Source organism: Otolemur garnettii, unplaced genomic scaffold (genome assembly GCF_000181295.1).
Source record: "Otolemur garnettii isolate 467f Iridium unplaced genomic scaffold, OtoGar3 scaffold00037, whole genome shotgun sequence".
In the NCBI taxonomy this organism is placed as follows: Eukaryota; Metazoa; Chordata; class Mammalia; order Primates; family Galagidae; genus Otolemur; species Otolemur garnettii.
In genome coordinates, this window is record NW_003852432.1 from 11994235 (window position 1) to 12007428 (window position 13194).

The 13194-nt window shown below is 35.2% G+C and overlaps 1 protein-coding gene across 2 annotated transcripts in view; it reads left to right on the forward strand.

Annotated features, from left to right (window-relative positions):
* TFEC (transcription factor EC) overlaps positions 1 to 13194 on the forward strand; it is a 128239-nt gene that overhangs the window by 103250 nt on the left and 11795 nt on the right. For both annotated transcript variants that reach the window (XM_012805148.1, XM_003789803.2), the window contains one exon: positions 11681 to 11795. In XM_012805148.1, the coding sequence (XP_012660602.1) occupies positions 11681 to 11795 (115 nt within the window). The remainder of the gene's footprint in view (positions 1 to 11680; positions 11796 to 13194) is intronic.

A 13194-nucleotide genomic window follows, 5' to 3' on the forward strand; every position in this document is an offset into this window, starting at 1 on the left:
AATGCAGGTTGGATGCAGATTGGATGGAGGTTGAAAGCAGGTTGGATGCAGATTGAATGCAGGTTGAATGCAGGTTGGATGTAGGTTTTCAGGTTGAATGCAGGTTGGATGTAGTTTGAATGCGGGTTGAATGCAGGTTGGATGCAGGTTGGATGCAGGTCGGATGTAGTTGGAATGCAGTTTGGATGTAGGTTGAATGCAGGTTGGATGCAGGTTGAATGCAGGTTGAAAGCAGGTTGGATGCAGGTTGAATGCAGGTTGGATGCAGGTTGGATGCAGGTTGAAAGCAGGTTGGATGTGGGTTAAATGCAGGTTGGATGCAGTGCTTTAACGTGTTTACAGCCCAACTTAGACCCGGTGTTTTGATTCATCAGGGAAAGTTGAGTGATTAGTCACTAGCACCTGAATTACTAAGTCAGAGTTACCTCTCAATTTTTCTTTATCCACCTGTCAATTAGTTCTTAGTGCAGCAACTGTGCAGGCTGGACTGCAAGGAGCCAAAGTGCAGGAAATGTCTGTCCGTGCAAATCAGCTGTGCTGTCTGCGGTGTGGACTCTCAGTGTCTGCAGCTCCTTAGCATCGATGCTGTTTTTCTCCTCCCCTTTTCAACCATCCCCTCACCTGGTCATATCCCAGATCTGGTTGTTACTAATTTCTCCACATGTCTTACATGTTTATTCCACACTTTGGACCAACACATTCTATTTTTTCAGTATGTTTACTTGGGTGGGCTGAGTTTGACAGTTGTTCAAGCTTGATGAGCCTCCAAATCAGTGGACTCTTACTGTTTTCTATTACTCTTCTTTTACTTTATTGGTACTTCCCATTCACGGCATCTTAAACATTTCTTCCTTAATCTATCTAGAGTCATTGGTCCAGTAATCTAACTAATTCTCTCGTTAGTACTCTTAACAGGTTCCCATTTTCCTCATTGTACTTTCTTGGCCAAACCCCACCCCAGTTAAAACCTTCTCTTATCTTATGCTGCATGTTAACCTGAGAGGTGAATGGGCAGAATTTCCCCACATATGTCATAGTGCTCCCCACAAATGCAGCAACAAAATTTCACAGGGGCATTTACTTCTGCCAGACAGTGCCACTGCTATTCCTGATAAAATTCCCATTAATTGAAACAACTACAGAATATCTTCTCATCACTCTTCAAGTTTCCAAGATCCCCCATCCTTCTCCACGTTGCAGAGGACTTCCCTTTCATGACATACTTCAAAGAGAAAAGCTAAATAATCAGATTAAAATTGATTGACCTCATCACCAGTCCTAGTAAACCATCTGCATCTATTTTCCTTTTTACACTATCCCTTCTACCATAATAGAATAATCTTCCTATCACATAATCGAAAGCCAACCCTGGCTACCACTTGTGTCAGGATCCCACACATTCTTACTCTTCCAAGGACTTTGTTCTCTAAACAGCTCCTCTTTGATCCTCAGTATATGCTGATCTATTGGATTATAATTATCAGTGTTATAAATAACACCCCCTAAAAACCAAGTCAAACCAAACAGCTCCCTTTGAACTCATTTACTCTCTGGCTACCATGCTGTTTCATGATTCCTCTACACAAAAAGCTCACTGCCTCTATTTTCTTCTTTCCTCCACTTCCCTCTTATTCTCTCTTCTCTGATAGAGTTTTTGTTCTCATAATTCTGAAAGGGCTCTTAGAACCAATCAATGCACAAGCCCATAGTATAGTCTTCATTCCTACCTGACTTGGCTTCTAAGTGGCATTTGACTTGGTTGACAACTTCCTTCTTGAAGTACTGCCTGGGATTCTGTGGCATGGAAGTAAGAGAGAGAAGAATCATGGTTCCTCCATTGGTTCTTTCTCTTCTAACAGATGTCTGAGAGCTAAAGTGTGCCAAGCTCAGTCTTCAGCCCTCATTGTGCACATATCCATATACACCCTCTAGGTCAGCAGTTCTCAACCTGTGAGTCACGACCCACAGGAACTGTAGTAAAGGGCTGCAACATTAGGAAGGTTGAGAACCACTGCTCTAGGTGGTTTCAACCCATCTCCAGCCCAACTATCTCTCCTAAATGCCGGACTCATTACACCCTACTGCTTGCTTAACACCTTTTGTGGTTCTGACAAACATCTTAAATTTAACATGCCTGAAAAAAATATTGCTCCCCAAAATCTGCTTTCAGTTGATCTGAAACAAAACATGGGAAGGCATTTTTATTCTTCTCTCTCTTGCTTCCATGCCCGCATCTATCAGGATATCCTTGTCATCCACAGCCCACATTTCAGAATCTCACTGCTTCTCATCATCAACACTTTCCATCTTCTCCCTCCACAGCCACAGGCTCTGACTTAACTTCCCTCCTACATTTTGCTCCCTTACATCTGTTCTTCACAGAGAAGACAGAATAATCTTCCTAAGGTAATAATAAGATCCTGTTTCTCCCTGCTTAACATTTTATCAATTCTCTGAAATACTCAGAATATAATCCAGTCACTTTATCACAGTCATCACTTCCTTTTGACTTTGGGGTCTGAACGCAATAGTGTTCTTCCTGCTTCTTGAACATGACCAGCGTATTATCATCTTAGAACTCTGGAACTTCCTTTTCTTTGTTTTGAATGTTTTTCTCTCAGATCTCTGCATGTTTGCCTCTTTCTGACGCAGATATTTAGGCAGGGTCACTTTGATAGGGAGGCCTTCTACATGACCATTGTTAAAACACCCCTCTGCTGACTCCTCAAATCAACAACTTATATATCCTCTGACACTTATGAGTAGCAAAAATGTTCTTATTTATTATTATATTACCCTATGCATTGTGTGCTTTAACCCCTAGAATTTACACTCTTGGAAGATAGGTACTTTATCTATCTGTTCTATATCTCTGGAACCTAGAACAGGAACATGCTCATTATTTTATTCTTAGTATCCAGATAGTACCTAGTACATCATAGATGCTCAACAAATACACATTAAATAAACTACACTAAAATTCACACATAGCCTTGAAAGTATTCCTATTCTATTCCTATTTAGGAATACTTTTAATGGATAAAAAGCAGCAGCAACAAGGATAAAGCCAACACTCATAATGGCTCCCATGCATTGGATGTTTAAACTAGGTGGCTTGGGTTGTGCAAAAAACTTTTTGTGTGTGAAAAATCGCATTTATCATTCACAACAAACCTATGAGATAGAGACTTAGATAAGAGAGGAAAGAGGCTTAGAGAAGTACAGTTACTTGCTGAAGTTCACAGAGTTAGTGAACGGCAGGACAGGGACTTTAACTCCGTCCTGTAAGGAACCAACACAATGATCCTACTTACTCTACTGTGCTCTAAAAGGAAGTCATTTCATGCACCTATAGAATCAGAGGATTTGAAGGAACCTGAAACTGATCTGACTGATCCTCTGCCACACTCCAGCCAAATGACTGTTTAGCCTCTGACTTTAGACCTATCTGTAATTTCCACCCATTGGTCTTCCTTCTACTCCTTTATTTCAGAGAGGTGGTTGTTCATTCTAACTCATGTCTTTTAACATACAGGCATTTTTCAATCAGGTGTCTACAAATGCTGGTGGCATTTGGCACTTTAGGGAAACTGTTGTAGTTCAAGACCATTTCAGAGATGAGGAATAAGTAAATATTAACAACCCTTTGTGCTTGGTTGGAACTTGAAAAGACTGCATAACATCAATGAACAAGCTTCTGTCAATCACAGTCCAGACCAGATTAGTCTTAAAGTCCAAGGAAGAACCAAAGTTCACTTTAGCACAGAAGTTTCTGTACAGTGTTCCTGGTTATTGTTTTCAAGCTTAAAGAACAGAGAACGATGAAGGAGCAAGAGAAAGCCATTGCTATTGTGAAGGTTATAGACACATCAAAATTGAAACTGGTGAGCAAGTACATTTTGGAATTCTTTCAGTGTTTGGAGATGGAACCACCTTAACTACTGAATTTAAACTTTATAAACTTGTAGTCCATAAAATCAGGTATGTAGAAATTGAGCTTTGAAATGCTCAGAAAATAATCTGCTGTATTGCCAAGTTTATTGACTTAAAAGATTGTTTTTAGCATTCTGGGCTATAAGAAGAAAAAAACTTACAATAGTCTATTTAGTAAAAAAAAAAAATCCAAACTAATGTTTTGTTATGACTGCTTATTGAAATGGTGAGGGTTTCACCCTGTTTGTTGTGGTGTTTTAAAATTAATGATTGTTTTATTAATTTATCACTAAATAGATTATGTAAAAAAAGTATGATGTAAAAGTATTTAAAAGCCTTCATTCTCTGTTTTGTATTTCATCTTTTCTACTTGCCTTATAAACCAGCTAACCCAGGACAAGGGATTCCCACTCCAGCCCAACACATTGTTTTTATTTGCTCATAATGGGATAAAAATAATAACAATAATAACGCAGTAGGATTGCTCTGATCAATGTTTATCATTCAAAACTCCTAGCTCTACCTTAGCAAAGAAAATAAATTAAGAGGGAAATCAGTGATACGTGTCCTAAAACCTGGAAGATTTGGTTTACTGCATATAAATGAATAAACACCCTAAAAGAAAGACAATAGCTGTTCAAATTCCAGTTTCTCATTTGTGTTTATACTGTATAGTGTATGCACCCCTACGATGATCATCTTTACACCTGCTTTATCTTTCTGCATGTCTACAGTTATTCTAATAGTCTCACGCTCATTTTTATTATTTTATGTCCACAGTAAATGTCTTCACAAAATGCAAAATAGGAGATCCAAAAAATTAAAAAATTCCCCTTAAGTTCCCTTGAAACTCACCCTAAATATGAGGTATCTCTGTCTTTCTCTTTCTCATATTCATGTAAGAATTGAGATTTTTCTCTTATGGTGTCACACTAAGAAATTATCTGGAAATATAGTACATGACTATAAGACTTTCTGTCCTTTTTGTATTTATAATGAGATTATATGCACACACACACATATATTTCCAAAAAATTCTCAGCATTTTTCATAAACGATCCAGTTTCAGGGCCATGGGGAGTATGTGCTGTGATGCCCTTCCTCTTGCTAAGTGAATAAAAATGAAGAGTGATAAAACAATAACATTAAATCTAATTAGAAAAAGTATGACAAGTGCCTTAGTCCTAGAGTGTTTGGGTGAATAGAAAAACAAACCAGGGTGGCACGAAGGAGAGTGTTGCAGAGAACCCACCCTAAGTAGAGCTTTAGAGGCTATCCTGGATTTTCATGCTTATTTAACTGGTGAGGATGATTGAGGAGCAGAAAATAGCCATGGCAGAGAGTGAAACTGAGAAAAATACAACCCAATGCCTTCCAACCTTTTTGAGCACTCAAAACACTTGAAAGTGTGAAAGGCAAGGGCCATTTCACAGTAGGGTAAGGTAAAGAAAGAATCCAGCCTTTGTGTCAAACGGGGCTGGGTTTGACTCTAAGCCCTCTGTTTATTTATAAAACTATGTAATCTTGAAACAATTACATCATTTCTCAGAGCTGTTTTACATTTAAAGGGGTAATTGTAAGACTTACCCTATACAGTTTTCCATAGAGATTACTTGAGACATTGTTATTTAAATTATTATTATGGAACATGTTTGGCTTAATACTAGTATGTAATAAATACTAAACAACCTCTGGCACAGTGTATATATTACGGTAATGTTTGCATTTTATTATCTCCTGAAAAAGATTTCCTACATGTAGATTCACAGATTCCTGTGGCAAAAATCTTCCCCCTTCCCCTCTTCCTCCTCCTAGAGTCTGGAGGCCATTATTGGAAGCAGGGGCATAATGTGTGCATATGTGGGAATGACAAGTCTTTCATAACTGGAGAGGAGAGGGAAAGAAATCTCCTCTAGAGCAGTTTTTCCCACGTCCCAGGCTTTTTTGTACACAGTTATCTATAGCAGATTTATTTGTAATAACCAAAAACTGGAAATGATTCAGATGTTCATCAACACGTAAACAGATAAAAACAATTGTGGTATACACATACGATGGAATATTATTTAACAATAAAAAGGAGTGGACCATTGGTCAACACTACAACATGGATGAACTACAAAATAATTAAACTAAGTAAAAGGAGGAAATAAAAAGAAATGTGTATCACATATCTATAAAAAATTCTAGAAAACATAAACGAATCCCAAAATGACAGGGAAGAGACCAGAAGGTCCCTGAGGATTTCACTGTTGGGGGAGTCTGGGCATGATGAGGGCAGGAATGGTCTGAGGGAAGAAGGGGTTATAAAAAGGCACAAGACACTAGAGAAACGTTATTACCATTAAATATATGTACTTTATTATATGTTGATTATATGTCAATAAAAATATAAAAAATACACATACAAAATAAAATTACAAGTGAAGAAAGGAGAGAGCCAGCATAATTAATGGTTCACAGTGTGTCTACACATCATCTTCAGAATGTTATTATTAGAAAGGCAACATATTTTGTGCAGGAGTTGACAGGTAATCTTTCTGTATAATAGCTGTTTTCATCACCTTTCTTTGCATTTTAAAAATTCTAGGTATGATTTCATCTTCACCCTTGAATACTTTAATAGTTTTTAAAATAATATTTTGGTAGTTAAACACTCTATAAAAGATGTTGGGTTTTCTTCTTTAAAAAATGTATTTATTTCAATAGATTTAGGAGGTACAAGTGTCTTCTGTTATGTGAATGAGTGCTGAGGGTTTCTTTTGGGTAAGCACACAAACAGGTTTTATATACCATGTGCATATACTCCGTATATCCTTGAGAAAACCATATTCTCTGTTTTCGCAGGTAGAACTATATATGTGCATGTCTATTAGGCCAAACTTTTGCTTTTATTGTTGAAATTTTCTATAACATTGCTGGTTATTTTTATCTGCTCAACTTTTAAAACATGAGGAGAAATGTGTTAAAATCTTCCACTCTAATCAGGGACTCAGTCATTTCTCTTTGTGGTTTGTTTAATGTGGCTAGAGGTTATTTCATTGGGAGCATGCATGCTTGTGATTATTAAACCATTTTGGAAATTGAGTTTTTATTTACAGTGAGTAGTGCTCTTTATCATTAATAATCTTTGTAATTTTAAAACTCACTTTCTCAAATGTTAATCTAGTTCCATCTGTTTTCTAATGGTTATCATTTGCTAGATACTGCCTTTCCCATTTTTCACTGTTTGACCTTTGTTTGTTCTTTTATTATGCAGGTACGCCTTGCAAGCTACTTGTATCTAGTTACTGTCTTTTTATTTAAACTGCCCACCCTTTAGCTGGGGAGTTTGACCTATTTACATCCGTTAACATTATTAATACATATCTGCTTCTCTCATCTTAACTTATTATTTGTCTACCATTATGGTATGTTTCCCCTTAATAAACTCTTACCAGTTTCACATCCTTTGGTTTCCCCACCGCCCTAGCCCAATTGTGCTGACAGTCTCTAGACCAGCGGTTCTCAACCTGTGGGTCGCGACCCTTTTGCACCATCGGAAAACACATTCTGCATATCAAATATTTACATTATGATTTATAACAGTAGCAAAATTACAGTTATGAAGTAGCAACGACAATAATTTTACAGTTGGGGGTCACCACAACATGAGAAACTGTGTTAAAGGGTCGTGGCATTAGGAAGGTTGAGAACCACTGAGACAGTAATACTGAGTTATATATATATTGCCGCTTTATCTTTGATTGTGGTTAAACACTTCCGACCTTATTATTCCATAATCACTTTCCCAAGATATTTGATAAACATTATTTTATATTTTTGGAGCATATCTTTTAAATACCTTTTCTTATTTCGGTACTTTATCTAAAACATTTTCCAATGTTGGTCTTTGTGGGGATAAACTTTCTTAAGAATTGTATACCTAAGAATATTTTTATCCTGACCTCATATGTGAATGACATTTGGGCTGGATATAATTTGTCTTAAGTTTTATTCTTTTAATATTTTAATGATACTGACTCATTTTTCTTTTCCATTTAATTTTGCTATGAAAAGTCTTATCTTAATCTGTTTGTTTTCCCTTTGTATATAATGTGTCCTCTCTGTCTTTAGGCTTTTAGATTTTTCTCTTCTCATTTGTATATTCTTTTAAGTTTCAAAATAATATGATGAAGTGTGGATTTTCCCTGTCTTTCTTTTTTGGCATTCTACAGACACTTTTATTGTTAAATCAAAATAATGATAACATAAGATGAAATAAAACATACTGTAGTCTTTTATTTAGTATTAATTCTTGAAAATGTGTTTACATTATTTTATCTCCTTCCAATTTTATTTCTCTCTCTACTACTCCCAATATTTGTATTTTAACTCTCAGAAATCAGTTCTTCATGTTGTTTAGGTTTTCTTGCACAAGTTCTATTTGTTGATCCTTTATATTCATCCTCCCACAAAAATACTGTATTCTGCTTTTAAATTTTACTAATTATTTATTCCATTTTTGGTGTATTTATTTTGCTATTTTTTTTCCATACTATAGTTCTTCCCGCCCACACCCCCCAGAATTATAATGTTCCTATCTCTTATGTCTCTTTGATTTTTTTGGCAACTGTGTTTATTTTTTAATATTTTATAGTATAAATTTATGACAAATACATTCCCTTATTTATTTTCGGTTAATTTAAGAAACTTGGTTTCATTTACTTTTTTATTTTCAATTTTGTTTTTTTCTGTTTTTGCTTTTGATGCTTATTCTAATTCTACATGTTGTTTTATTTTTTAAATAATTATTTTTTGAAATGTTTTGGTATTTTTTTCCTGCGAGCTCATTTTCTTCAGGAAATATTGATTATGGACAACAGTATGTATGTGGGAAGGTCCACTTCAGTTTCTATTAGCTCAGTAGTGTTGATGTGAATAAAATCTTGGGGAAGAGCCGCAGATACCAGGAAACCACTGTCAGTAACTGCTTATCTCATAGCAATTTCTTAGATCAGGTGTTTACTTTTTTCTATCCAAGGAAGATATTGTCTTGTAGAGAACTATACTCTACCTTGTTGAATAGATTTTATAGTAAATTCCTTATTTTATGCTTTTAAAATATGTGAGTTTGTTGTCAACAATAATATGTTTGCTATTGTCAAGTCAAATGTTTTGCTTCACTGAGATAGCAATCTCTCTCTTTTTTTTTTTTAACCAGAATGAATATTTTTCATAAAATATCTATCTGGTTGCCTGCTAACCTACTAATTAAAGTTAAAATTTAACCTGAGTAACTTATGCTTTTGACAAAGGTAGAAATAAGTTTTCTTTGTGAGCTCTTTCAGATGTGTATGCAAGCTTTAAATTTTCACTAACATTGTACTCTGAAATCTTCTAATGGAGAAAAAGGCATTTTGGGTTACGTAGAGTATATAACATTCTTTGAAACTGAAACACAATTGTTTAATGATATTCACAAAGTGATTAGCCATTTACATGAAAGAGAGCAGTACCTTCAGCATAAAATTAAATAGTATATTAATTACTGTGCTTTAGGGCATAAATTAGACAATAACCAAGATCAGGAGAAGATGTAATACAGCCACAGTGAAGCAGGATTAGATTCATTATCAGAATTTCAAGCCCATTTCTAAGGAATAATGCACTGGGTAGCGAAGTGCTATAGCTAGGACCCTCTTATTTCATTGTCGCAGTGTAGCAGTAATATGGCTCCTTTTCTTCCATAACAGTTCTGCAATTTGCCACTTCTGTATTGAAGTCCATCTGAATTCGAGCTCTTTAGAGGAAAAGTGCCATTTCCTCAGTTCCTTTCCCTTCATCCCCTTTTTGTTCAGTGTTTCCATTATGTTTCTCAAAGGTGCAGAGGAACCGTGCATTTCAGGTTGGTGTTACCTCAGCTTACAACCAACAGGCTGTTCAAAAATTCTTTACAATTTTGTACTTAAAAAAAAAAAAAAAAGCAGGACTAAGTGATTCATATCTTAGGGAAAGAACTGCTTTTTGGATTTCTTCCTAATTGTATCTATCTGATGCTACCACATACCATCTTTCCAATTTGGTAAACTTTTCCCCTGTTTTGCACATGGAGAAATTGAGAAGGAATAAATATTTAAGTATCCCCATTCCAATATCCATTAAGTAAAAATTGATTTTAAAACAATGAATTTATATAAAATAAAGGATAAAAGTGAGGAATCTTAACAAGGTTAATAATTGAAAAGACCAGTGTATGAAAATATATACCAGAATATCAAATGCAGGCTTGGCGGCTGGGGCACCAGCCACATGCACCAGAGCTGGCCGGTTCCAATACAGCCTGGGCCTGCCAAACAACAGTGACAACTACAGCCAAAAAATGGCCCAGCATTGTGGTGAGCACCTGTAGTCCCAGCTACTTGAGAGGCTGAGGCAAGAAAATCGCTTAAGCCCAGGAGTTTGAGGTTGCTCTGAGTTGCAATGCCGTAGCACTCTACCAAGGGTGACATAGTCTCAAACAAACAAACAGGAATATCCTATACAGTCTTGAATTTCTTTATTGACATGCAAATAAACTTATATACTAGATATTTCAACTGCATTTTCAAAGTATTTCCTCAGAAATATACATTTATTATATATTCCATCATAGATTACTACCTTAGAAACAATTTTGGTCCTAATACGTCCTTTCTTTGTATATATTTCCTGTCTCATAAATGTCAAAGGTTCTTTCAGATTGAACTGGACTTTGTAAGAAGTGGGAATCTGAATTAGACTCCCCATGATGATCTTGTTCTAGCTGTTTGATTGTATGTTTTGTTCCTAAACCTTGAGAAAAGAAAAAAAAATTGCTTCTTATTCAGCTCTTGGTTTATTGCTCAGAAATGGAATAAAGATGCTTAGAATGGAAATATTTTAAAATTTCAAATCCTGCACTATAACTATAGCTTGTTCTGGAATAATGAATATTAACTTGAAATATGGACATTATTCAAATTTAATTTTCTTGGGAGATCTAATCAATAAGCCCATTTTGAATAATGAATTGGTGCAATTTTGAATTGTGTATAAAGTACCTTAGCTTTTCTGAAAAATTGTTCCCAAGAAGTAGTTCACGAATTGCAGCGTTGCTATAATTGGATGTACCCTATATTCACTAGAGGCAAAAGTAGTTTTAGACTACTTTTGGTTACCAGCTGGGATATTTATAATAATCTAGAACATTAAGTGTACAATGAGAAAAATTATGCCTTCCAGGAAGGAAAGAGTTTCCCATTTAATTAACAATGTAAAACACCCCTTGACTGTGAGTTGCTGGTAGCACTGATGGTATTAAGAAAGCTTTCATTACACCTAATTTGGGGTATGCAATGAACTTTCCAGCTTTGCAAAGACTTGTATTGATTTTTGTCCGAAATGATATTTTTAATTGTATTCATTTATAACCAGGTCAAATGCTGGATCAAACTTCTATAACTTTGTAAATATTAATAGGAATTTTCCTTCATCCATGAATTGATTTCTCTTTTTGCTTAAATATGAATAGCTTTTTTCCCCAGCATATCTTATCCACAAGCATTCCATAAAGTATTAAAAATAGTCAATGCATACTCTTCTCTCATTTAAAATTAAATACACATATATATTACAAATTATTCTTAACAAAGTGGCAGATTTAATATGGAGAATATAAAATGTATGGCAGAATATATCCGTGCACACAGAAGGTTTAATTGACCTTTTCTTTATTTTTCCTCTGAAGTTATCTGGAAGTATTTTGGATGTGTATACTGGCGAGCAGGGAATTTCACCAGTTAAGATGGGACTTACAAGTGCTTCCTGTCCAAGTAGTCTACCAATGAAAAGGGAAATTACAGGTAATGTTGCTTGTTTAGTTTTTCTCATTTTAGTTTCTACCAACTGCATAAAATATGATTGAAATCTATTACCATGTTAAAGAGAACATTTAAAATGTTATCAAAATATCAGTTAAAAAGGAAAACATTTAGAGAATAATGTCTCATTTTCCCTATGATATGCAAGCAGTAAGACAATACAACTTACAGTTTAACTGAATTTATTCATTATTTGAGGAATTCAGCAAATATATACATATATGGGTTACATACATGGCAATTTAACTTAACAGAGGTTTCATTTTGAAATTGAATAGATGCAATCTGGTCACCTAGTTGCAAAATAATATATTAAATTAGGGGAATTAGTTTATAGTTTGTATGAAGAATGTGATATGCAGCAAAACATTTTTGTTTAGAAGGATTTTTCTCTTTGTAGCTTGTTTTACAGATTTTATGATAGACATGTACTTAACTTTATCAATATGCAAAAAAATCCTCAACTTTCAATACATTTTTTTTCAAACTTTATACAACTCAAAGGAATTATAGGAGCATAGTCAAATCCTTCCAAAATATAGATGAGAAAATCAGGCATCAGAGGAATTATTTTCCCAGAGTAACACAGCTGGTTTGAGGCAGAAATGGATCAACATAAACATCTCCTGACTTGCGAGTTCAGTATTAGTCCCTCCATAAAAATAAAATAAAATTCATTTGAAATTTTTATAACAACTTTTTATTTTGGAGTCAAACCTGGTTTTAATAATTTTATATAGTTAGCAGTAACATTTTAAATCAATATAGTATGACCACTCTTGCATTTTAATCGATAACCCCCAAATGTTTATGCAATCATTCAGACTAAAATTAATGAATATAGTTTTAAATAAATACATTTAAATAATATGTATTATTTTACCACCTATTTTCACAACTATAGCAGTTCTACTAACATTGTATTATTTATTTATTGTTTTACAGCACCAATTTACTCTTGAAACTTAGCAGCTTGAAATAATAAATGTGTATTATCTCATTTAACCTTTGAGGAATGAATCCAGGAGTGGGTTAGTGAATTGGGTCTGATCAAGGGTCTCTTATAATGTTATAGACAAGGGGTCAGCTGAGGTGCAGGCATCTGAGACTTGAGTGGGGCTAAAGGGGGCATGCCATGGATGGCTCACCCAAGGTCTTGCAAGAGGCTGAGTTGTGTTAGCAAGTGGTCTTGGTTCTCAACCTCCTAGACCTCTTCATAGGGTCACTTGAGCATCCTCATGACATGACAGCTGATAATCTAAGAGACACCAACATGACAGCTGAAAATTTCTTCTATGATCCAGCCTTGGCAGCCACAGTAGTCATTTCTTCAACATGCTATTGGCTTGCTAGGTCAGCCCTATTCAGTGTCCAAGGAAAC